Consider the following 27,684-nt stretch of genomic DNA (forward strand, 5'->3'; position numbering starts at 1 on the left):
TTGGATACTTCCAATTGATCTGTCTTCAGATTTGCTTGGTTTTTCATCTGTCATATCTGTTAATTCCATTTAGTGAATTTTTTATTGTCATAAATTATATTTTTCAGTTCCTGAATTTCCACTCAGTTCATTTTTCATTTCTATCTTTCTGCCGATACTTCCCACTTCTCTCTGAAATTTTCATTCATTGAAAAAAATACTCATTTTACATATAGAGGATAGTCCTTATAGCCATTTTAAATTCCTTATCTGTTAGTTCCAATGTTTTGTTCATTTTGGAGTTGGACTCAATTTATTTTCTTTTCTCGTGAGAATGTGTTCTGTTTCTTGATTCTTAGTATGTTACTAATTTTGGATTATATCCTGGACATTATGAATGTTAAGTTATGGAGATTCTGTATTCTATTATTTTTTCTCTGACAAGTATTGTTTCTTTGTTTCAGTGGGTACCTTAATTGGTTGGGCTTGAACTTCAGGCTCTGCTTCGAGTCTCTTCTGTGCCTGTGTGATTCACAGGTCAGTCAGAGATGTAAAGAGATAGAGTTTGGGGATCCCCTCTCTAGTTTTTTTTTTCCTTCTGGGATTTCCCCACTCTTTTTAGTGTTCATTGTTTTCAGACTTCACTTTTTTATTTTTTAAGGACAAAAAGGCAACAGGATTTTCTGAGTGTGTCCTCACCCCCATTGTATACAACACTTAGCCCTGGGCTCAAAGCCATGAAAAAGGGAATTTACTTATATAGTTCCCCATCTGCCTTCTACCAAGTGAATGCAAACTCCCACCAGAGTCTATATGCTTGTGTCCACGCTCCAGTACTTCTGCTATTATTTGTATAATTTCCAGGCTTAACAATTACTTTCTTCAGGGGGTGCTGTCCAGTAGGGGTTTCTCATACCCGGAAGCAGAAGAGACTCCATGATGCTTACATGTTAGTTGGGAGACATAGACAGGAAGCAAACAAGCAAGATGATTCTGGGTCATAGTGATGCTATGAAAGAAAGAAAGAAAGTGGACGTGACTGAAAGGAACAACTTAAAGGAAGGTTATTAGCAAGGTTCTCTGAAAAACTCCCATTTGAGTTGAGACCGAAAGAACAGAACTTGGTCATGAAAATATCTGGTTGAGAAATGCTTCTGGCAAAGGCAACAGCAGATACCAAATCCCTAAAGTAAGCGAAAAAGGGCAGTTTGGCTGGAGAATGGGAAGAGAAGAGAAGAAGGGTGTAAAATGAGGTTGGAGAGGTAAGGAAGATCATGAAGGGCCCTGGTAGACCGTGGTAAGGAACTGGGAGTTAGTGCCTCTAGATAAGAAACTATGATCACTCTAGCTGTAAGGGTGTGCTTACCAAACAGATTTGACCACTCCTGTTGTTTTGTCAGAATAGCCAATCCTTAAGAATCTTGACTGGAAGATAATATGACCCTGTGATTATCTGCACAACCTGTCAGCATCATTGGAACAAAAGCTAGACGACCATGCAGTCAATTTCTGCCATGTGTGGGAAGTTGTAGTAGATGTATTCTAATATCCACTCTAGTTCTGAGATTCTCTGATATCACGGAAAAGAAAATGGCCTGAATCTAGAAAAATATCATGACAATTAAAACCACAGTTTAAAAAAAAAATGAAAAGCACAAACCTAGAGAATGAAAAGACGGTAGCAGAATGAAGCAGTGCAGTTCTTCTTAATTTTAAAAGATTTCACACGGGGACTTCCCTAGTGGCGCAGTGGTTAAGAATCCGCCTGCCAATGCAGGGGACACAGGTTCGAGCCCTGGTCTGGGAGGATCCCACATGCCGCGGAGCAACTAAGCCCATGCACCACAACTACTGAGCCTGCACTCTAGAGCCCACGAGCCACAACTACTGAAGCCCGCACGCCTAGAGCCCATGTTCCAAAACAAGAGAAGCCCGCGCACAGCAATGAAGAGTAGCCCCTGCTCGTCGCAACTAGAGAAAGCCCGCGCACAGCAATGAAGACCCAACGCAGCCAAAATATAAATAAATAAATAATTAAATAAAAAAAAAAGATTTTGCACGAGTTTTGCCTACAAGCAGTGGTCTCCAGCTTTTAAATATTGTTGTGTTACATAATAGCAACGTGTTGGTGTATGTTTCTTAGTCTGGTTTCTCTGGGGAGCAGCTGAGACTCATTTGCCCCTTTCCCTCGGTCTAGATGACAGCGCTTCTGCCGCCAGTAGCATGGAGGTGACAGACCGCATCGCCTCCCTGGAGCAGAAAGTCCAGATGCAGGAAGACGACATCCAGCTGCTCAAGTCGGCTCTGGCCGATGTGGTTCGGCGGCTGAACATCACCGAGGAGCAGCAGGCCGTGCTCAACAGGAAAGGACCTACCAAAGGTGGGCATTCGAGACTCACGGGAATCGGGCTCATGGCACATTCTTTTTTTTTTCTTTCATTCTAAGTATCCTTATTTGTTAATTTGATTGAAGTATAGTTGATTTAGTGTTGTGTTAGTTTCAGGTGTACAGCAAAGTGATTCAGTTGTACATACCTATGTATCTATTTCTTTCAGATTCTTTCCCCTTATAGGTTATTATAAAATATTGAATATAGTTCCCTGTGCTATACAGTAGGTCCTTGTTGGTTATCTATTTTATATACAGTAGTGAGTCAATGTTAATTCCAACCTCCTAATTTATCCCTCCCACTCCTTTCCCCTTCGGTAACCATAAGTTTGTTTTCTGTGTCTGTGGGTCTATTTCTGTTTTGTAAATAAGTTCATTTGTATCATTTTTTTTTTTAGATTCCACATAGCAGTGATATCATATGATATTTGTCCTTGTTTGGCTTACTTCACTTAGTATGATAATCTCTAGGTCCATCCATATTGCTGAAAATGGCATTATTTCATTCTTTTTTTATGACTGAGTAGTATTCCATTTATATATATACCACATCTTCTTTATCCACTCCTCTGTCGATGGACACTTAGCTTGCTTGCACGTCTTGGCTATTGTAAATAGTGCTGCAGTGAACATAGAGGTGCACGTATCTTTTCAAATTAAGGTTTTCTCTGGATATATGCCCAGGAGTGGAATTGATGGATCATATGGTAGCTCATCGCAGATTCTTGCTCCAGCAAATATGTTGCTCTCTTCATATTGACAGAGAACCCAAGCTTAGAAAAACAGTGAAGCAGCCTTAGGATTGTTGAAATCATCACACAAAGTGTGACAGTATTTTTTGGCTGGACGTTGGTGAATTGTAGCCCAGCGGTGCACAGTTGTAGGTGACCAGTAAATGCTGGTTAAGTCAAGGAAGGAATGTCCACAGTGGACCAGAGAACAGTCATTTATCCAGACTCTCTGGGATAGAGAGAGCTTGCAAAACAAAACCGAAAACCAAAGCAAACACGATTCTTTGGGCCCCTGTGGAGGCTGTTTCACCTAGAAACTTTTGGTGACTCTCATCTCTTTCTCTGTCCTCAGTTTAAAGATTTTTATTTTATTTATTTAGTTTTTTGGCTGCATTGGGTCTTCGTTGAGGTGCATGGGCTTCTCATTGCGGTGGCTTCTCTTGTTGTGGAGCACGGGCTCTAGGCATGTGGGTTTCAGTAGTTGTGGCACACGGGCTCAGTAGTTGTGGCTCGCGGGCTCTAGAGCGCAAGCTCAGTGGTTGTGGCGCACAGGCTCAGTTGCTCCACGGCATGTGGGATCTTCCCGGACCAGGGCTCGAACCTGTGTCCCCTGCATTGGCAGGCGGATTCCCAACCACTGTACCACCAGGGAAGCCTGTCCTCAGTTTACACTGTTGTCCAGTTCAGCACAGCAAACACTTACTTGATCACATGCCACACTTGAAGCTCTGAGTTGAGGACTGGGACCCAGAGGCGGGCAGGCCCCTCCCTGATTTGCTCAGAACCCTGAAGCTCATCGCCAACTTTCCCTCCGCCTTCTAGCGAGTAAGCTCATTTGGGGCAAAGCCTCCTGGTTTTTTTAAATCCCTTTTTCTTTTGTCCAGAAGAACATAGCCTACAACAGAATTCTATACCTATAAATAGTGGATTTCTGGCACATTTAAATCACCATTTCATTTCCCAGTGGTGCCTGGGAACAAAACAAAAAGCAATATTTGTGCTTTAAATAACTTTGTAGTGACCCTCTTCTTACAATTTTGGAAATAAAACGCCTCGTAAAAGCTTCTCTCCTCCTAGTTAGTACCCTGACGTCTGCTTTCAACCAATATGCATTGCTCGTCTTTTGCCAGAACGGCTTTTCCTCATGGCTAACTCTACAAAACAGAATTCATCTTGGCTGTAAAATTCCTTTAGTTAAAACATTTTGAGTCTGCGGCATGTAAATGTCCCCTTAAAATTAACTTTCTTATTTTGTTTGGATTTAACAAATTATTTCACAGTTACCAGCTTTTCCTTGGAGTCAAGAGAGGGTACTGTCTTGATGTTGCATATGTTAGTTTTTTCTCTGGTCTTGGATACATTTTCACACGTTTATGGAAAGAAATCTATTTCCTTGTCCTTCAGGATAATTATCACCAGCTCCATGTGAGATATACACACTGGGCGATGTCTACATTTTGAATAATCTTTTTAAATAATCTTTTTCTCCTAAGTTACAAAGCAATTAGGGTATTTTAAATAGAAACCAGGTTATTCTAGGTATTCTTGACCCACTCGGCTTTCCAAAAATAAATCTGATGACTACCGTATCCTAAAGGGTACATTTGAAGTCGTTGCTTTATATACAACTTCAGGCTTCTAAAACTTCTATTTTTAGAAAAGGAGGGGGAAAAATAATACAAGGGGCCTGCCCAGGAATTTTATTTTCTTGATTAAGAGTACAGTTTGAATTTTGGAAACTTTTAACTTTTTTTCATAGTTAGATCTGATGTTTCTTTTTAACATTATTTTCAAAAGTGAAAATAAACCAAAGTACGAGAGCCAAAGTCACACCAAGAAACAGAAAAAAGATTGTAAGAAAACTGGTGAGTGGCACGCCCTGAATTCAGTGGGCTGTGGGTGCAGTTAGAGGGCGGTGGGAGCAGAGGGGAGAAGGAGGAGTGATTCCATAAGAAGCCCTGGGTCGCTGCTTCTCTTTCAGAGAGTGCCGTGTTGGCACGGTATGTACACCTCTATCTGGACAGCTGGCACTCCATAGCCGTGGCTTAGTTAGGGGATATTTAGACAAGACGGCTTTGAGACAAACCTCCTTTGGTTCTTAGAAGGCCACATTATTATTATCATTTGCCATTCTTTGGGCTTGCCATCCTAATACAGGCTTGAAGTAGCCTGGACACGTGGCATTCTAATTTTTAAATATTAAATGATTTTTTCCCCCAAAGATAGTTGTCAGAAGCTTAGGGCTCAGTGTTTTGAGCTGCTGGTGCACATCTTTGTGCCGCTTGCCCAGTGACAGGGACGGCTGTGCCACAGAGAAACAGGCTGCCTTGGAAGGCAGTGAGCATCCGTGTGGGTCAGCCTAAAGGAAGTGCGTGGTGAGCACGACATCCCCTCTGCCGCCGTCCTGAACCGTCAGACCGCCGTGTCCACTCTCTGGCCTTAGTAATTGCCTGGGAGACCACGGATAATAACGCTTATCCTTTTCACGACGGTACTTCACTTATTTGAAGAAAGGTGTTCTGACATCTAAACTTTGACTTACTTTATCATCATTCTTCACATGACTTAACTAGTACACCAATGAGAACTGCAGTCTCATGAAGATAATTCACTAACAGATCAAGTTCAAGGTCTCCTGAAACAGAGGAAAGATTGTGGGCCAACCCTGTAAAATATGAGGCCTGTGGACACACAGTTTATAGAGAGAGAGTTATGTCTCAGACTCTACTTTTTCTTGGTAACCTTTTTCTGTCCCCGGGATTGGCTTTTTGTGCTAATTTTCCACCTCTTTTTAACCCGGTGATACTGCCCTGGGTTTTAGGATTGCTATTCTCCTTTGCCTTTGCTTTTGTTATTAAAAAAAAAAAAGACATATGAAGAACTTGTTGCCTTGTCATGCATCTCGACTGTAGAGAACCTCAGCCTGCAAAGTTTGCTTTGTTCAGGTGGGATTTACTTTCAGATAGGAAGATTCGGGATGTTTTAACTATACTGAGCTTGGGCTACCATACAGTGGAGAAAAGAGAATCAAATAGTTTCTGGAGGCCTGTATTCTTAAAATTCTTGCTGATATAAAAGTTTTTCCAGTATTGTGGTTGGACTGGGGGCACAGAATGCAGTGAACAGACACCATTATATTGCTATTCTGAGTGTAAATACAGAAAAACATGTGATGAAGTAGGGAGTTCCTTGCAGAATTACGTATATTGGAGAAAAATTGTGTAGGAAACAATTGAGCAAAAGCAAGCAATAGGGGTATGGCCAGAAAACTGTGGATCCTCGTATGATGGAAAGCCATGTAATCTTTAAAAATGTTTGTGTTCTCGGTAACAACAGGAAAGATGCTTGTGTATTATATTAAAAGGCAGAATCAGGATATAAAACTGGATATGTTGTATTTTTCAACTAAATAGGCAAAATCTATGCAAAGAAGAATGGAGAGAAGTATACCAAGAGTTATCTTTCTTTTTTTCTGAGTGGGAGGAGGATGATTTTTTTTCTTTTTTTATACTTTTACTTCATTTCTAAATGTTCTTTGGTGTGTATTCTTTAATAAGCAGAAGGAATTTGTGTTTTAAAAGTGACTCCTTTCTTACCACCGAAGCTGATCTTCACTGCACCAAGGTCAGTAGCTCAGAGCAAATGTCCAGAGGCTGGAGCGTGCTAACGTGTGTTCTCAAGAAGACAAGGAGGGGCTTCCCTGGTGGCGCAGGGGTTAAGAATCTGCCTGGCAATGCAGGGGACACGGGTTCGATCCCTGGTCTGGGAAGATCCCACATGCCGTGGAGCAACTAAGCCCGTGCGCCACAACTACTGAGCCTGTGCTCTAGAGCCCACAAGCCACAACTACTGAGCCTGCGTGCCATGACTACTGAAGAGCCCATGCTCCACAACAAGAGAAGCCACTGCAATGAGAAGCCCACGCACTGCAATGAAAAGTAGCCCCCGCTCGCCACAGCTAGAGAAAGCCTGCGCGCAGCAATGAAGACCCAATGCAGCCAAAAATAAATAAAATAAAATAAATAAAATTTTAAAATAAAAGAAGAGAAGGAATCATGGTTTGGAGTTAAATTCATAATAGATCCATTGTAGACATGCACGGCTAATTTCCATTTCCGTGCTAGGGGAGTGTTACAGGATTTCAATGTAAAATGTAGGTTAAAATATTGTCATTGTCCCATGTATGTGGGGATGGTCTGCTTCGCTATGCATTAACCAGCAAGAGTTCCTGTTTCTCATTTTAGATTTTGCTTGGGAGTTCAGACTGTCTTTGGGCAGCTTGCCTTTTAAAAAACTTGAATGCACCTTTTGCAAACTTTTCTTTATATTAATAGCCCCATTAATTAACAGATCGGAGAGTGCATAAATATAAGCAAAAACCTTCAGCTGGAGATGCTGACAAGCAAGACAGTCCTGTTGTTCCAGGACATCAAAATCTGGTCTCAGAATTTAGTCTCTGCAACTGGTGTTGAAAGCTGACTGCAGGTTTTCTTTAAGTAGCCTCTGCTACATTAACACTTAGCCCTGATAGTCATAATAATTCTTGTAGCTACCATTTATTAATTGGGTGGGTACAGGCCTTTGCAATAGATATTTTGGATGCATTAGCTCATTTCACCGCTCCACAACCCTTTGAGGTAGGTATTATTGTGCCCATTTTACAGATGAGAAAGCAGCCTCTAGGAGATGGAATAATTTGCCCCAGTTTACACAGCTGGTTAGGGAAAATCTGGGACTAGACCCTAAGGCCTGGCTGAACATACGTTCTTTCTGCCATCTGTGTTGCTTGGCTATGCATATCCCCCTTAGCAGTATTATTTAAATTAGCATTACTCAAATCAAACCAAATATTTAAGAAATGAATAAGTATATGACTTGAAATGAGAGTTCTTTTTTCAAGGTTTAATTTGATTTGCAAAGTGTCCCAAATACAACAAATCATATTCAGCATATAATTGTGTAAAATATTGTATCATAGTCCTTTCACAAATTTTATTAGCTAGGTGCAACTAACAAATGAAAAAATTTTAAGTTCTTTGCAGTGAATGAAATTAATGAATATTTAACTTAGTTCTTTATCCCGGTTAACCAAATTAGCAATTTTTCCCTCTCTCGTCTACTGTGCTTTCTCCTTATCTTTCTCCTTACAAATTGCTTAATTGCAGAAAGTAACTTGTGCTTTCTTTTAGACAGAACATGCTATAGTTTCTTCCATTTTCCTCTTTAATTGCCTTCCCCAGTTTAAATAGGTGTTCGTTAGTGATTTGTAGAAAAGGCTTGGTAGATATATTCAGTTTTTCAGAGACTGAGAAAGATTGTTTTCAAACTTTGTATTATGAAAATGTTGAAATGCATATAAAAGTAGAAAAAAGTGGGCATGTGCCACTCCCTATGGGTGGTCTTTTGTTTTACAAATAATTGGCCTTGTGTGTATGGCATTTTTTATTTTTGCCAGTATATCTTTAGGATAGGTTCCTGGAAGTGGGATTGCTGGATCCAAGGATAAATGCATCTGTAATATTGCTAGGTATTAGTGACAGGAACCTTCCCCAGCACGTAAGTAATTATCTACTTTGTCTGACAATTTAGCAAAAGCAAGTTGCCTTCTCCAATTCCAAATATAGACATCTTTTCAATTTCGAAGTAGATAATTAGGAATTCTGGGTTCATAATGGTCAGGTGTGTTAAACTTTGAATTTCTACACATAATCACATACATGGTCATGCTTTGCATAATTAAATTTATTGTGAAACCTAATGGAAAGTTTTACTTATCAAATATTGCACACTAAGTTATTAATGTGATGTAAGTTAAAAGGATTTCTTCATCTTTAGATTATGACAGTATCATAATAATAAGCATTAGTAGATTTGACTACCTATACTTGAATTTCTATATTCACATCAACTGTAGTTTTGGAAATATATTGCCACAGATAGTACTTCATGGAAGTCTGAGTATTCCAATCCCCCTGTTTAGAATGATGAAACCTTTTTATTTCAGGCATACTTGTGAATGCTTTAGACCTGAGATTCTGAATACCTTTGTTAGAGATTTTTTTTTTTTTAGATTTTTTTGATGTGGACCATTTTTAAAGTCTTTATTGAATTTGTTACAATATTGGTTCTGTTTTATGTTTTTTGGTTTTTTTTGGCCACGAGGCAGGTGGGATCTCAGCTCCCTGACCAGGGATCGAATCCGCACCCCCTGCATTGGAAGGCGAAGTCTTAACCACTGGACTGCCGGGGATGTCCCATGTTAGAGATTTTCAGTTCCCACGCTCTGGAGTCATTTTTCAGGGATGTTAACTCGAGGTAGTTTATGGGGACCTTATACTAAATAGTACGCACGGTAACAGGACACTGGGGGCCATGAACACTGTGCATGTGACTGCATCTGTCCCTCTGACAAGGCCTGTCCGCTTCAGTGGCCCCTCTCCTTCACTTCTAGTGGGTTGGTGGGTCTAAGGGAACTTACGCAGTGTGAAAAGTCCCACAGAAGCTCGGGTGTTTCTCTCCTGGACACTCTTCTCACATGAATTAGGGTCCTAGATTTCAGAGCAGGAAGAGCCACTCTTACAGCATTTATAGACTGAAGTCTTTCCTTTATGGATCAGGGAAGTGGGGCCCAGAGGGTCTTGTCTGCAGTCACACTGCCAGTCGAGGACACACTGGAATTCGCACCCTGGCCCCCGACTCCCAGACCTGAGCTCCTTCTGCTCTCTCCTCCCCCCTCTCACTTTGCCTGGGCACGAGGAGGAAAGCAACTGTTTTGGGGCTGAGAACTGTCTGGGGTCTTCCTCGACCCCTCCGTGTGTGTGCAAGATGCAGTGGGGACACTCACTGGACCTGATTCTGCCTCAGGCACCTTTGCTCATAACTGAAATCCTGCATTTAATTCTTCTCACATTGTATTCAAGATACGACATTGCATTCAAGATATGACATTGCATTCAAGATATGACATTGCATTCAAGATATGACATTGCATCCCGGTGTCCAAAACAGAGCATTTCATCATCTGGGCGTGGCCGTGGGATAATAGCTACCACCTTTTACATGCTGCTACATGCAGGGCACTATGCAGCTTGCCACTCCTCATTCCAGACCCTCACAGCAGCCCTGCAAGGTGGGCACTCTTATCCTATTTTACAAAGAAGCCGAGGCTTGGAAAGGTGACTTGTCCAAGGCTACGTAATAAAGCCGAGTTGAGAATGAGTCGGTCCTAACTCAAGACTCTTTGCCCTTTATTCCTCTGTGCTCCTCCAACCATCCCGATATCCCTTCCAATAACGAGGAGAGGCCCTTCGAAGCTGGAGGATGGCACAGACCAGTGGTTCTCAAAGTGTGGTCCCTGGAACAGCAGCGGCAGCAATCCCTTCTAAACATATATCATGTATCACTCATTCTCCTTTTATTTTATTTTATTTTTTTTTAAACTGTGGTCTGTAATTCAAATGTAATTAGGCATTCTGTTTTGTTTTGTTTTTTTAAATTTTATTTATTTATTTATTTTTGGCTGTGTTGGGTCTTCGTTTCTGTGCGAGGGCTTTCTCTAGTTGTGGCAAGCGGGGGCCACTCTTCATCGCGGTGCGCGGGCCTCTCACTGTCACGGCCTCTCCCGTTGCGGAGCACAGGCTCCAGACGCGCAGGCTCAGCAGTCGTGGCTCACGGGCCCAGTCGCTCCGCGGCATGTGGGATCTTCCCAGACCAGGGCTCGAACCCGTGTCCCCTGCATTGGCAGGCAGACTCTCAACCACTGCACCACCAGGGAAGCCCATTCTCCTTTTATTTTGAGAAATTCTCCTTTCAGTGCTATGTATCTATGTTCGGCCCCTAAGAACAATTAAAATAATTATTTTTTAAAAACCTGTTATGAACTGGAAGAATGTCTCATATCTTGGTGTCATCTCAAAGCCAGGGATCCATTTATCTTAGCACCTGATGAGCAGGAAATTTTGTCTGAACCTTCCCTGGTGCTGTTTCTCTTCTGCAGTTTCTGAGATCACTTGTCTGAAAAGTGACTCATTATGGCTGTTCTCGTGTCCTGCTGTCCTCATGGTCCAAGCTAGTACCTGTTCAGAGTGGACATTAGGAGACACTGTTTTCTTCCAGAACTTTTCTTTATGGTGGCAACATATTTTCCTAAATCATGTTTAGATACGGAAACATGAAAGAGACCTGACGTGATGTCGTGTGCAAAATAGGTATTTAGCAAGCATATTGGTGTAGTCGTGATGCTATTTAAGAAGTCAGTGGTGACAAAAAGCCAAGGATATTATCAAGATAAGGATGTAGTGATGATTGGATCTTGCCAAAATGAGAACCTTTCCAACTTCTTGTCACTCCAAGAGTGGCCGCCATCCCCCCCTCCCTCCTTCTCCCCCTCCTCCTCTCCATATCCACTATTTTTCTTTTATGATTTCTCATTACAACTTTAACAATTCTGTTTGCTTTTGATGCTACTCTGTTATAGTTTAATGTGTAAGGTTTATTATGCCCTCTGAGAAGACCCGTTGCCTGCAATTGATGTTCTTTCTATGGGCTTTAAAAAAATCCCATTTCCTTTTTGGGGAGAAGGACAATACTAGATTATTATGAGACTGAATTTTGAAATTATGACTCAAGGAAAAATAAAAAACAGTGACTCAGACGGACTTCCCTGGGGGTCCAGTGGTTGAGACCCCGTGCTTCCACTGCAGGGGGTGAGGGTTTGATCCCTAGTCGGGGAACTAGGATCCCACATGCCGTGTGGCACGGCCAAAAAATAAAAAATAAAATTACAAAAAAAAAAACAACAGTGGCTCAGAAATGGCAACACAATGCCTTTTCTTGAAAGTGGGGTCTTTGTTCTTGAAATTTAGTCTGATCAACAAATGCATGTTGAACACCGTCTGTGTCAACATTACAGGGGCTGCTGCCTTCGTGGAGCCCCTGGGCAATGGAGTGGGCAGGAATAAACAATGTGAGGACAGCGGCAAAGCAGGGACCAGGGGAGCCCAGGAGGCTCGCCCAGCCTGGTTGGGTGGGCATGTAAGTGGGTGAGGCAGGTCCTGGCCCAGGTGCCGGAGAGGAGCTGGGGGCCAGGCGTCTTCCATCAGCCCCTCCAGGCCCTTTCCTTTACCCTCCCCCAGCCAGCTCTCTGCCCCGGGAGCTGAGCTGTATGGACCACACCGACCAGCCCCACGCTCTCCGCTCCGGTGAGGTTTGAGCAGGGGGACCCCCAGCTGGGGAGTGGAAGGAGGGAGAGTGAGGTCAGAGGATCTACCCTCGGACTCCTTCCACACGGGCCCCTCAGGTTGGCTGTGTCCCCACCCCCTGGATGTAGCTGCTCCCCCAGCAACGTCTCTTCTCTTAGGGTCTGGTGACCTACCTCCCCTTGGCCCTGCAGGCATGGGATTAGCTATAGCTGTGCTGCTCTCAGCCTAGGAGACGGGGCAGTAAGCCTGGGGCTCGGTGTGGAGTCCAGGCCACTCCCCAAGCACACGGAGAAGGATCTAGGTGATGCCCCCTCCCAGCACGACGTCTACACCCACTCTAACTGGGGAAGTAAGGCTAGCCCGCCTGAAACAACAGCCCGCAATCAGGCACTCAGCTGTGAGCTACAGACTGACGTGTGACAGAAGATCAGAGTGGGGCAACCAGGGAGGCCTGGGCTAACGAGGAGAGGCCCTTCGAAGCTGGAGGATGGCACAGACCAATGGTTCTCAAAGTGTGATCCCTGGAACAGCAGCGGCAGCAACCTGGAAACTGGTTAGAAATGCAGAGTCTCAGGCTCTGCCCCAGACCTCCTGAATCTGGGGATGGGGCCCAGCGATCTGGATTTTAAGTCCAGGGGATTCTTCTCCACAGAAACAAGCTAAGGAGGTAGGAATGAGGCCGGATTTGCTTGTTGGGGGGTGGTGGGGTGGATATTGGAGCACCTGGGTGCGTGGTGGGAAAAAGAAAATCAGTGGAGAGAATGAGCTCTATCACTGAGGTTGTAAAAGAGCAGGATGATAGCGAGTGGCCTGGAGGCACAGGGGCTTGGGAGTCGGGGGACGTTGTCCTCTTCCCTCCCTCCTCTAGGCCCGGGTGTGAAATGCAGCTGGACCAGTCGTGTTGTCCCCGTTGGACAAGATAACGCATTTCAAGTTGTTAGCACTCTGCCTGGCGCCGGGCACTCAGAGCTGCCATCATTGTTTCAGCTTTTACACTTTGGTGGGTTCTGATGACCTGTCACGTGGTGTAGCGGGCTGTCAGGAGCCGTTGGCGACCATGGATGAGGGATGTTTTTAAGGAGATTGGCCTGAACAGAACCGGCTGAGTGCACTGGGAAACCAGCCCTCGGTTCTAGGAGCTGTGCTGGGGGAGCCACTGCAGAGATGGTGACACTGGAATGAAAGACGCCCAGCAAGCTGATATGCGTACTGTAGTCACTCCCTAGGGCCTCTGTTGTGAATTAGTACAAAAAGAAATTGATTCCCTCACAGTTCTGGAGACCAGATGTCTGAAGTCAGTGCCACCGGGCTGAAATCAGGGTGCTGGCAACATTGTCCCTCCTGGAGGCTCTGAGGGAGAAACTGGTCCATGCCTGTTGCCGGGCTTCGTGGCTGCTGTCTGTCCTTGGCTAGAGGACGTGCCACTCCAGTCTCTTGCCTCTGTCTTTACGTGGCGAGCTCTCCTCCTTATGCATCTTCACCTGGGCCTCTTTTTTTCCCCTTAATTTATCTTATTGAAGTATAGTTGATTTACAATGTTGTGTTAATTTCTGCTGTACAGCAAAGTGATTCAGTTATTCATATACATGCATTCTTTTTTTTTTTTTGTATTACTAGTCTTTTTTTTTAACATCTTTATTGGAGTATAATTGCTTTACATTGTTGTGTTAGTTGCTGCTGTATAACGAAGTGAATCAGCTATACGTATACATATATCCCCATATCCCCTCCCTCTTGCATCTCCCTCCCACCCTCCCCGTGCCATCCCTCTAGGTGGTCACAAAGCACCGAGCTGATCTCCCTGTGCTATGCTGCTGCTTCCCACTAGCTATCTATTTTACATTTGGTAGTGTATATATGTCAATGCCATTCTTTTTCATATTCTTTTCTGTATGGTTTATCACAAGATATTGAATATAGTTCACTGTGCTATACAGTAGGACCTTGTTTATCCATTCTATATATAATAGTTTGCACCTGCTACTCCCAAACTCCCAATCCATCCCTCCCCCACCCCTCCTTCCCTTGGCAAACACGTCTCTTCTCTATGTCTGTGAGTCTGTTTCTGTTTCGTAGATAAGTTTATTTGTGTCATATTTTAGATTCCTCATGTAAGTGTAATCATATTGTATTTGTCTTTCTCTGTCTGACTTACTTCACTTAGTATGATCATCTCTAGTTCCATCCATGTTGCTGCAAATGGCATTATTTCATTCCTTTTTATGGCTGAGTAGTATTCCATTATATGTACATATATACACATGGGCTTCTTAAAAGGACACGAGTCATTGGATTCAGGGCCCACCCAAATCCAGTATGACCTCATCTTAACCAATTACATCTTCAAAGACACTGTTTCCTAATAAGATCACATTCTGAGGTTCTGAGTGGACGTGAATTTTGGGGAGGACACTAACACAGTACATGTATTTAAAAAACAAAAGACAGAGTGGAGACTGAAATGGTAGGTGAAGTAGAAAGAGGAGATAGAGATGAGGTGAAGATGGCATTTCTTTTTTTTTTAATTTTTATTTATTTATTTATTTATTTATGGCTGTGTTGGGTCTTCGTTTCTGTGCGACGGCTTTCTCTAGTTGCGGCAAGCAGGGGCCACTCTTCATCGCGGTGCGTGGGCCTCTCACTATCGCGGCCTCTCTTGTTGCGGAGCACAGGCTCCAGACGCGCAGGCTCAGTAGTTGTGGCGCACGGGCTTAGTTGCTCCGTGGCATGTGGGATCTTCCCAGACCAGGGCTCGAACCCATGTCCTCTGCATTAGCAGGCAGATTCTCAACCACTGCGCCACCAGGGAAGCCCAGGATGGCATTTCTTCCTACTTGGGAAGGGTTCTGTCCCTGCAGAGAGTGGACATCAGCACGGGGAGCGGATTGTGTGTGTTAGGAAAGATTCAGGATCTCTGTTTTGGAACTGTGGTATTTTCACTGTGGAATATTAGCTCTGAGCCCTGGTCTAGGCCCTTGGCTGGAGCAGGTGTTCAGGGAATGAGGAAAGAGAGCGCTTGGAGAGAGTGGAGAAGGGTGTTCTGCTCTGGCTGGAGGGGCCTGACAGTGGCTTTTTAAAGTCTCTTTCACAATTAAAAAAAAAAAAAGGTAGTCTGGCCCTCAGCTTTAGGCACTGAAAAGTTTCAATATATTAAAATTTTGACATTCTAGGCAGTTTTGTCACTGGTAGTGTCTTTAAGAGCCTGCACTGAGGTAGATTTAATTCTGGGATGAAGAAAATAAATTCTGCTAGCATTTTAAAATAAACTTTTAATTTTAGAGTAGTTTTAGATTTATAGAAATGTTGCAAGCAGAATACAGATGGTTCCCATATCTCCTGCACCCGGTTTCCCCTATTATTAACATCTTATATTAGCATGGCGCATTTGTCACAACTAATGGCACGATATTGATACATTATTTTCAATCAAGGGGCATACTTTATTCAGATTTCCTTAGTTTATCCCTTATGTCCTTTTTTGGTCCCAGGATCCCATTTGGGATTATATTTAGTCATGGTCCCTCCTTAGGCTCCTCTGAACTGACAGTTTCTCAGATTTTCCTTGCTCTTGATGACCTTGACAGTTCTGAGGAGTACTGCTTAGATAATCCATTGACTGTCCTTCAATTTGAGTTTGTCTGATGTTTTTCTCATGATTAGACTGGGGGTGGGTTTAGCGAGAAAGACCACAGGGGTAAGGTGCCATTCTCATCACATCTACCAAGGATGTGTACTATGAACATGACTTACCACTGTTGATGTTGACCTTGATCACCTGAGATGTGTTTGTTAGGTTTCTCCTTCTCGCCACATCTCCGCTCTGCATGGTTTAGAAGGAAGTCACTATGCACGGCCCACACGGAAAGAGTGGAGAATATGCTCCACCATCTCAAGGACAAAGTATCTACATAAATTATTCAGAATTCTTCTGCCTGGGGATTTGTCCTCCTCATGTATTTATTCCATCATGTATTTATATCAGTGTGAACCTGTGGATATTTATTTGATAGTTGGGGGTATAATCCAGTACTACTCTATTTATTCTGTTGCTCACATTATTGTGGCTTTGGCTCTTCCCATTGGCTCCTGGGTCCCTTTGCCACACCCCCATCAGTGTGGGTTTTGTGAGCACTTCCTTACTTTCTGGCACCATAAGATGCTCCAGGCTCATGTTGGATATTCCCTGTCTCAGCCCTGGATTCAGGTGCTTCCCCAAGGAGCCCTGGTTCCTTTTGCTGTAGAATGGTATTAGAAACCCAGGTTTGGGCCCTGGGTCTCTCAGCAGACAGAGCTGGGAAATAGATGTGTTTATACAACCCATGTACACAGACTTACCTATAATTACGTCTCTGTGTGTCTCTGTCTCTATTAAGCTAGACATGAGTTCACACTGATGTCTCCTCCTCTTCTCCATTCCACCTGGTTCATTCTAGCCTTCCCCCCTTGCTGGTCTGTAACCTCCCTCTCCAACAGTGAGAAGCCTGGCTCCTACCATATGGCCCTGTGGGAAACAACTTTACCAACTAGAATACAGTGCTTATGTGCAGTTCCTTTTGTAGTCTTCCAGTCTGTGCTCATTACCAGAATTACTTTGTCTGCACCTTTCCTCTCCACCCCTTTCCGTTACATTGCATGTTTGTAATGCAGTTGTAATGCAGTTAGATTCTTTTGTCACAGTCTGCATTCCGTCATGGGGTTCCCCTATCTCCTTATTGGCTATTATTGTATTTGCGTGTATTAAGGTTCACTCTTTGTGCTGTAAGGGTCTGTGGGTTTTGACAAATGCATAGCATCACACATCCACCACTACGATATCACACAGAATAGCTTTACCACCCTGAAGAATCTCTGTGCTTCACCTAGTGACACCACCCCCAGTCTCTGGCAACCACTGATCCACTTTCTGTCTCTATAGTTTAACCTTTTGTAGAATGTCATTTTAAATGGAATCATGTAGTATATAGCCTCTCAGACTGGCTCCTTTCACTTGGCAATACGGATTTAAGACTCAACCACGGTTGTGTGGATTGGTTCATTCCTGTTATCACTGAATCCTATTCCATTGTCTGGATGGACCACAGTTTGTTTATCCATCACCAACTGAAGGACATCTTGGTTGCTTCCAGTTTTCACAGTTATAAATAAAGCTTGCTATAAATATTAAATGAAACTTTTGTGTAGACATAAGTTTTCAAATCATTTGGGTTAATACTTAGTGTAAGCACAATTACTGGATCCTATGGGAAAATTTATAAGCCTCAACTTTGTAAGAAACTGCCAAACTGGCTTCCCAAGTGGCTGTACCATTTTGCATTCCCACCAGCAATGAAGGAGAGTTCCTGTTGGTCTGCATCCTGGCCAGCAGTTGGTATGTTGTCTGTGTTTTGGATTTTAGCCATCCTAATAGGTGTAATAGAGATATCTCATTATTGTTTTAATTTGCATTTCCCTAATGATAAAAGATGTTGAGCATCTTTTCATATGCTTATTTGCCATCTGTATATATTCTTTGGTGAGGTTTCTGTTCAGATCTTTTGCCCATTTTTTTTAATTGGGCTCTTCATTTTCTTATTGTCGAATTTTAAGAGTTCTTTTTATATTCTGTATACAAGTCCTTTATCAGCTATGTGATTGGCAAATATTTCCCCCAGTCTATAAATTGTCTTTTCATCCTCTTAATGATGTCTTTTACAGAGCAAAAGTTTTGTTGTTGTTTTCATTTTAATGAGGTCCAAGCTATCAATTTTTCCTTTCATGGATGTGCTTTTGGTATTGTATCTAAAAACCCATCACCAAACCCAAGGTCACCCAGATTTTTCTCCTATATTTTCATCTAGAAGTTTTATAGTTTTGCATTTTACACATAGGCCAGTGGTCCCTTCTGAGTTAATTTTTGTGTAAGGTCTGAGGTTGGTGTCTGGGTTCATTGTTTCAGCACCATTGTTGAAAAGCTCCGTTGTCTTTGCACCTTTGTCGATTCTGCTAGCATTTGAAATGGACGTCCTTTTTCTTTCTACATTATCTTAAGTCCTGTAAGGAGTTTCCTTGAAAAGGCGAAAGTTCTGATTGCCTTTTCTGCTTGTCTTACAGCAAGACCACTGGTGCAGACCTTGCCTTTAAGAACCACCGTCAACAACGGCACTGTGGTACCAAAGAAAGCCAGTGGCTCCCTGCCAGCCCCCTCGGGGGCCAGGAAAGAAACCGCTGTACCTGCCACAGCCAAAAGGTAGGCAAGAAGCGCCTTAGATGAACTCTGAAAGCAGTTCTGGCTCAGATGCTAAAATAAGTATTACTCTTTTATATGACACTTTAAAATTTCTCCTTTGAGTTAAAGCTTATAAAAGCACACTATTTGGTGTGTTGCCAAAACAGGAACTATGTCGATTTATTTTTCTGCGTTTTTTTAGTTGTAATCATACAGTCTTTGAAATCTCATTCACTAAAGCCGCAGTGCACCATTTTGTGTTTTTACTTAAACTTCTCTTTTGGAAAAACAAGTGGGAGTATAACCTATATAAAAAATGAATATGCTGCCCCCAAGTCCCAAGGGCTTGGAATATAGCAAAATTCAGATTGCTGTACCGAGCGTAAATTTTTATCAGTAAAATTTGTATAAGCTCGTACTTTTAAATGATGCCTAACAGTGGAGCTTCAGGTGTTTATGTTTGTCAGATAGAGCATAGGTTGCTCTTAATTTTCTGTAATTTCATAGTTGTCATATTAAAATTGTACATTTTATATGCCAGGCCAGTTTTCTAAATTTTTATGCCCTAAAAAAACGAAATATCTGGTAGTAATATAGCATAGAAAACCTTAAAGAAATTCTTTCTGCAATGCTACCTCATGGGCTTGTTAGAAGAACTCGTAAAGTTCATTAAAATGCTAACTTGCTGGGCTTCCCTGGTGGTGCAGTGGTTGAGAATCTGCCTGCCAGTGCAGGGGACACGGGTTCGGGCCCTGGTCTGGGAAGATCCCACATGCCGCGGAGCAACTAGGCCCGTGAGCCACAATTACTGGGCCTGAGCGTCTGGAGCCTGTGCTCCGCAACAAGAGAGGCCGCGATAATGAGAGGCCCGTGCACCGCAATGAAGAGTGGCCCCCGTTAGATAGCCTCAACCACCAGAGGGCAGACAGCAGAAGCAAGAAAAACTACAATCCTGCAGCCTGTGGAACAAAAACCACATTTACAGAAAGATAGACAAGATGAAAAGGCAGAGGGCTATATACCAGATGAAGGAACAAGAAAAAACCCCAGAAAAACAACTAAATGAAGTGGAGATAGGCAACCTTTCAGAAAAAGAATTCAGAATAATGATAGTGAAGATGATCCAGGACCTCGGAATAAGAATGGAGGCAAAGATTGAGAAGATGCAAGAAATGATTAACAAAGACCTAGAAGAATTAAAGAACAAACAAACAGAGATGACCAATACAATAACTGAAATGAAAGCTACACTAGAAGGAATCAATAGCAGAATAACTGAGGCAGAGGAACGGATAAGTGACCTGGAAGACAGAATGGTAGAATTCACTGCTGCAGAACAGACTAAAGAAAAAAGAATGAAAAGAAATGAAGACAGCCTAAGAGACCTCTGGGACAACATTAAATGCAATAACATTCGCATTATAGGGGTCCCAGAAGGAGAAGAGAGAGAGAAAGGACCAGAGAAAATATTTGAAGAGATTATAGTCGAAAACTTCCCTAACATGGGAAAGGAAATAGCCACCCAAGTCCAGGAAGCGCAGAGAGTCCCATACAGGATAAACCCAAGGAGAAACACGCCGAGACACACAGTAATCAAAGTGGCAAAAATTAAAGACAAACAAAAATTATTGAAAGCAGCAAGGGAAAAACGACAAATAACATACAAGGGAACTCCCATAACATTAACAGCTGATTTCTCAGCAGAAACTCTACAAGCCAGAAGGGAGTGGCATGATATACTTAAAGTGATGAAAGGGAAGAACCTACAACCAAGATTACTCTACCCGGCAAGGATCTCATTTAGATTTGATGGAGAAATCAAAAGCTTTACAGACAAGCAAAAGCTAAGAGAATTCAGCACCACCAAACCAGCTCTATAACAAATGTTAAAGGAACTTCTCTAAGTGGGAAACACAAGAGAAGGAAAGGACCTACAAAAACAAACCCAAAACAATTAAGAAAATGGTCATAGGAACATATATATCGATAATTACCTTAAACATGAATGGATTAAATGCTCCAAGCAAAAGACACAGGCTTGCTGAATGGATACAAAAACAAGACCCATATATATGCTGCCTACAAGAGACCCACTTCAGACCTAGGGACACATACAGACTGAAGGTGACAGGATGGAAAAAGATATTCCATGCAAATGGAAATCAAAAGAAAGCTGGAGTAGCTATACTCATATCAGATAAAATAGACTTTAAAATAAAGAATGTTACAAGAGACAAGGAAGGACACTACATAATGATCAAGGGATCAATCCAAGAAGATATAACAATTATAAATATATATGCACCCAACATAGGAGCACCTCAATACATAAGGCAACTGCTAACAGCTATAAAAGAGGAAATCGACAGTAACACAATAATAGTGGGGGGCTTTAACACCTCACTTACACCAATGGACAGATCATCCAAAATGGAAATAAATAAGGAAACAGAAGCTTTAAATGACACAATAGACCAGATAGATTTAATTGATATTTATAGGACATTCCATCCAAAAACAGCAGATTACACGTTCTTCTCAAGTGCGCACGGAACATTCTCCAGGATGGATCACATCTTGGGTCACAAATCAAGCCTCAGTAAATTTAAGAAAATTGAAATCCTATCAAGCATCTTTTCTGACCACAACGCTATGAGATTAGAAATGAATTACAGGGAAAAAAACGTAAAAAACACAAACACATGGAGGCTAAACAATACGTTACTAAATAACCAAGAGATCACTGAAGAAATCAAAGAGGAAATCAAAAAATACCTAGAGACAAATGATAATGAAAACACGACGACCCAAAACCTATGGGATGCAGCAAAAGCAGTTCTAAGAGGGAAGTTTGTAGCTATACAAGCCTACCTAAAGAAACAAGAAAAATCTCAAGTAAACAATCTAACCTTACACCTAAAGAAACTAGAGAAAGAAGAACAAACAAAACCCAAAGTTAGCAGAAGGAAAGAAATCATAAAGATCAGAGTGGAAATAAATGAAATAGAAACAAAGAAAACCATAGCAAAGATCAATAAAACTAAAAGCTGGTTCTTTGAGAAGATAAACAAAATTGATAAGCCATTAGCCAGAGTCATCAAGAAAAAGAGGGAGAGGACTCGAATCAATAAAATCAGAAATGAAAAAGGAGAAGTTATAACAGACACTGCAGAAATACAAAGCATCCTAAGAGACTACTACAAGCAACTCTATGCCAATAAAATGGACAACCTGTAAGAAATGGACAAATTCTTAGAAAGGTATAACCTTCCAAGACTGAACCAGGAAGAAATAGAAAATATGAACAGACCAATCACAAGTAATGAAATTGAAACTGTGATTAAAAATCTTCCAACAAACAGAAGTCCAGGACCAGATGGCTTCACAGGTGAAATCTATCAAACATTTAGAGAAGAGCTAATACCTATCCTTCTCAAACTCTTCCAAAAAATTTCAGAGGAAGTAACACTCCCAAACTCATTCTATGAGGCCAACATCACCCTGATACCAAAACCAGACAAAGACACTACAAAAAAAGAAAATTACAGACCAATATCACTGATGAATATAGATGCAAAAATCCTCAACAAAATACTAGCAAACAGAATCCAACAACACATTAAAAGGATCATACACCACGATCAAGTGGGATTTATTCCAGGGATGCAAGGATTCTTCAGTATACACAAATCAATCAACGTGATACACCATATTAACAAATTGAAGAAGAAAAACCATATGATCATCTCAATAGATGCAGAAAAAGCTTTTGACAAAATTCAACACCCATTTATGATAAAAACTCTCCAGAAAGTGGGCATAGAGGGAACCTACCTCAACATAATAAAGGCCGTATATGACAAACCCACAGCAAACATCATTCTCAACGGTGAAAAACTGAAAGCATTTCCTCTAAGATCAGGAACGAGACAAGGATGTCCACTCTCACCACTGTTATTCAACATAGTTCTGGAAGTCCTAGCCACGGCAATGAGAGAAGAAAAAGAAATAAAAGGAATACAAATTGGAAAAGAAGACGTAAAACTGTCACTGTTTGCAGATGACATGATACTATACATAGAGAATCCTAAAACTGCCACCAGAAAACTGCTAGAGCTAATTAATGAATATGGTAAAGTTGCAGGATACAAAATTAATGCACAGAAATCTCTTGCATTCCTATACACTAATGATGAAAAATCTGAAAGAGAAATTATGGAAACACTCCCATTTACCATTGCAACAAAAAGAATAAAATACCTAGGAATAAACCTACCTAGGGAGACAAAAGACCTGTATGCAGAAAACTATAAGACACTGATGAAAGAAATTAAAGATGATACCAACAGATGGAGAGATATACCATGTTCTCGGATTGGAAGAATCAACATTGTGAAAATGACTATACTACCCAAAGCAATCTACAGATTCAATACAATCCCTATCAAATTACCAATGGCATTTTTTACGGAACTAGAACAAATCATCTTAAAATTTGTATGGAGACACAAGAGACCCCGAATAGCCAAAGCAGTCTTGAGGGAAAAAAACGGAGCTGGAGGAATCAGACTCCCTGACTTCAGACTATACTACAAAGCTACAGTAATCAAGACAATATGGTACTGGCACAAAAACAGAAACATGGATCAATGGAACAAGATAGAAAGCCCAGAGATAAACCCACGCACCTATGGTCAACTAATCTATGACAAAGGAGGCAAAGATATACAGTGGAGAAAAGACAGTCTCTTCAATAAGTGGTGCTGGGAAAACTGGACAGCTACATGTAAAAGAATGAAATTAGAACACTCCCTAACACCATACACAAAAATAAACTCAAAATGGATTAGAGACCTAAATGTAAGACTGGACACTATAAAACTCTTAGAGGAAAACATAGGAAGAACACTCTTTGACATAAATCACAGCAAGATCTTTTTTGATCCACCTCCTAGAGTAATGGAAATAAAAACAGAAATAAACAAGTGGGACCTAATGAAACTTCAAAGCTTTTGCACAGCAAAGGAAACCATAAACAAGACGAAAAGACAACCCTCAGAATGGGAGAAAATATTTGCAAACGAATCAACGGACAAAGGATTAATCTCCAAAATATATAAACAGCTCATGCAGCTCAATATTAAAGAAACAAACAACCCAATCCAAAAATGGGCAGAAGACCTAAATAGAGATTTCTCCAAAGAAGATATACAGACGGCCACGAAGCACATGAAAAGATGCTCAACATCACTAATTATCAGAGAAATGCAAATCAAAACTACAATGAGGTATCACCTCACACCAGTTAGAATGGGCATCATCAGAAAATCTACAAACAACAAATGCTGGAGAGGGTGTGGAGAAAAGGGAACCCTCTTGCACTGTTGGTGGGAATGTAAATTGATACAGCCACTATGGAGAACAGTATAGAGGTTCCTTAGAAAACTAAAAATAGAATTACCATATGACCCAGCAATCCCAGTACTGGGCATATACCCAGAGAAAACCGTAATTCAAAAAGACACATGCACCCGAATGTTCATTGCAGCACTATTTACAATAGCCAGGTCATGGAAGCAACCTAAATGCCCATCAACAGACGAATGGATAAAGAAGATGTGGTACATATATACAATGGAATATTACTCAGCCATAAAAAGAAACGAAATTGAGTCATTTGTTGAGACGTGGATGGATCTAGAGACTGTCATACAGAGTGAAGTAAGTCAGAAAAAGAAAAACAAATATCGTATATTAACGCATGTACGTGGAACCTAGAAAAATGGTACAGATGAACCGGGTTGCAGGGCAGAAGTTGAGACACAGATGTAGAGAACAAACGTATGGACACCAAGGGGGGAAAACTGCGGTGGGGTGGGGGTGGGGGTGTGCTGAATTGGGCGTTTGGGATTGACATGTATAAAGTGATGTGTATAAAATTGATGACTGATTAAAAAAAAAAAAAAAAAAAAAGAGTGGCCCCCGCTTGCCACAACTAGAGAAAGCCCTCGCACGGAAACAAAGACCCAATACAGCCCAAAAAAAAAAAAAAAATGCTATCTTGCTTTATGTGCACTGGGGATTCGGGGTGTGAGTATGCTTTGCAGCGTGCTGGGATACCCACTGGGCTGGTGAGAGTAGATTTGATGCTGCATTGTGATTCGGAATGAAAATGTAACAGTCCCGTCTTAGCTCTTAAACATATAGTGTTTATACGTAAAGCCTTATCCTTCACCAAGCAAATTTGCATTGTGTTTCATCAGATAGAGTTTCATGTACTTATTGTTTGTGAATTTTAAGAAAATTGGTTTTGCAGGGCTTTTTAGGACTTTAAAATGAAATTCTCAGCCTCATTTCATACCTTTTTAATACTTCTTTGAATCGTTCATTTATAATCAACATGAAATGACCTTCTGGATTCTGATTGGCAGCAGTAGATATGGACTGTCTTTTATTCATCTAGATGTTATAAGATTGACAGACTGACTTTTTAAGTTTCAGGTTGCCATCTGTTACCATTTTTTTCTTCTTTTATTTTTAATTGTGGTAAAAACCACATCACATTAAATTTACTATCTTAACCATTTTTAAGTGTACAGTTCACTAGTGTCAAGTATATTCTCATTGTTGTACAGCAGGTCTCCAGAACTTTTTCGTCTTGCAGAACTGAAACTATTTGTTGGCCAAAAAGTTCGTTCGGATTTTTCCTTAAGATGGGAAGGAAAAGCCCAAACAAACTTTTTGGCCAACCCAATATATCTCTTCAACAGTAAATCCTCCTCAGAGCTTTTGGTGACCACCTTTGTCCTTTCTGTTTCTATGATTTGACTACATTAGATACTTCATATGAGTGGAATCATGCAGTATTTGTCCTTTTGTGGCTGACTTATTTCACTTAACATAATACCATCAAGGTTCATTCATATTGTAGCATGTGACAGTATTTCCTTTTTTTTTTTTAAGTGGCTTTGTATTTTATTTATTTATTTAGGCTGCGCTAGGTCTTAGTTACAGCTCGCGGGATCTTCACTGCGGCATGTATGATCTTTTAGTTGCAGCATGCGGGATCTTTAGCTGTGGCATGCTGACTCTTAGTTGCAGCATGCAGCATCTAGTTCCCCCACCAGGGATCGAACCCGGGCCCCCTGCACAGGGAACGTGGAGTCTTACCCACTGGACCACCAGGGAAGTCCCAAGATTTCCTTCTTTTTTAAGTCTGTATAACATTCCGTTGTGCATATATATCACCTTTTCTTTATCCATTCATGTCGATGGACATAGGGTTTCTTCCACCTCTTGGCTATTGTGAATAATGCTGCAATCAACATAGGTGTGCACATATCTCTTTGAGATCCTGCTTTGAATTCTTTTGGATATATACTCAGAAGTGGGATTGCTGAGTCATATGGTAATTCTATTTTTAATTTTTTGAGGAACCTCCATAATGTTTTCCATAATGACTGCACCATTTTACATTCCCACTAACAGTGCACAAGGGTTCCAATTTCTCCTCATCCTTGCCCACATTTGTTGTTTTCTGTTCTTGATAGTGGCCATTCTAATGGGTGTGAGGTGATATCTCATTATGGTTTTCATTTGCATTTCTCTTATTATTAGTGATGTTGAGAATCTTTTTCATATGCTTGTTGGCCATTTGTATATATCTTTTGGAAAATTTTCTATTCAAGTCCTTTTCCCATTTTTAATTGGGTTATTCATTTTTTTGTTGTTGAATTGTAGGAGTTCCTTATATATTCTGGATATTAATCCCTTACCAGATACATGATTCACAAATATTTTCTCCTATTCCATACATTGCTTTCTCACTCTATTGATAGTTTCCTTTGCACAGAAGTTTTTAAGTTTGGTGCAGTCCCATTTGTTTATTTTTACATTTGGTGTCATATCCAAGAAATAATTGCTGAATCCAACGTCCTAAAGCTTTCCCCCTGTTTTCTTCTAGGAGTTTCATAGTTCTAGGTCTTTAACACATTTCAAGTTAATTTTTGTATGTAGCATAAGGTAAGGGTCCAACTTCATTCTTTTGCACGTGGATGTCCAGTTTTCCCTACACCATTTGTTGATGAAACTGACTTTCCCCCTTGTGTAGTATTGGCACCCTTGCTGAAAATCATTTGCCCATACATGCAAGGGATTATTTCTGGGCTCTCTATTCTGTTCCATTGGTCTATATTATCTGTCTTTATTCCAGTACCACACTGTCTTGATTACTGTTACTTTGTAGTATGTTTTGAAATCAGGAAATGTGAGTCCTCCAATTTTGTTCTTCTTTTTCAAGATTGTTTTGGCTATTTGGGGGTCCCTTTAGATTCCATATGAATTTTAGGATTTTTTTTCTATTTCTACAAAAAATGCCATTGGTATTTTGATAGGGATTGCATTGAATCTGTAAATCACTTTGGGTAGTGTAGACATTTTAACATATTAAGTCTTCCAATCCCACAAAAATAGGATGACTTTCCATTTATTTGTATCTTCTTTGATTTCTTTCAGCAGTGTTTTGTAGTTTTCTGTCTACAAGTCTTTCACCTCCTTGGTTAAGTTTATTCCTAAGTAGTTTGTCCTTTTTGATGCTATCATAAATGTTATGATTATTTTCTGAATTTCCTTTTCAGATTGGTCATTGTTAGTGAATAGAAATACAACTGATTTCTGTGTTTTGGTTTTTGTATTCTGCAACTTTGGTGAAATTATTAGTTTTAACAGTTTTTTTGTGGAATCTTTAGGGTTTTCCCTAAGATCATGTCATCTGCAAACAGAGATAGTTTTACTTCTTCCTTTCCAATGTGGATGCCTTTTATTTTTTTACATGTCTTATTACTCTGGCTAGGACTTCCAGTACTGTGTTCAATAGTGATGAGAGTAAGTATCCTTGCCTTGTTCCTGACCTTAGGAGAAAAGCTTTCACCATTGAGTCTTTCACCATTGAGTATGAGCTCACTGTGGGCTTTTCATATATGGTTTTTACTATGTTGGGGTAGTTTTCTTCTATTCTTAGTTTGAGTGTTTTTATCATGAAGGGTGTTGAGTTTTGTCAAGTGCTTTTTCTGCATCAATTTAGATGATCATGTGGTTTTTGTCTTTCATTCTCTTAATGTGATGTACAATATTATATCGATTTTCTTATGTTGAACCATCCTTGCATTACAGGTGTAAATC

General features: G+C 41.1%; 1 protein-coding gene across 3 annotated transcripts in view; it reads left to right on the forward strand.

The window, feature by feature from the left end:
• Nucleotides 1–27,684, forward strand: part of EML1 (EMAP like 1) — a 205,611-nt gene that overhangs the window by 114,716 nt on the left and 63,211 nt on the right. For all 3 annotated transcript variants that reach the window (XM_059914983.1, XM_059914981.1, XM_059914982.1), the window contains exons 2-3: nt 2,177–2,359; nt 18,390–18,525. In XM_059914983.1, coding sequence (XP_059770966.1) covers nt 2,177–2,359; nt 18,390–18,525 — 319 coding nt within the window. The remainder of the gene's footprint in view (nt 1–2,176; nt 2,360–18,389; nt 18,526–27,684) is intronic.

Source organism: Balaenoptera ricei, chromosome 2, assembly GCF_028023285.1.
Source record: "Balaenoptera ricei isolate mBalRic1 chromosome 2, mBalRic1.hap2, whole genome shotgun sequence".
Taxonomy (NCBI): domain Eukaryota; kingdom Metazoa; phylum Chordata; class Mammalia; order Artiodactyla; family Balaenopteridae; genus Balaenoptera; species Balaenoptera ricei.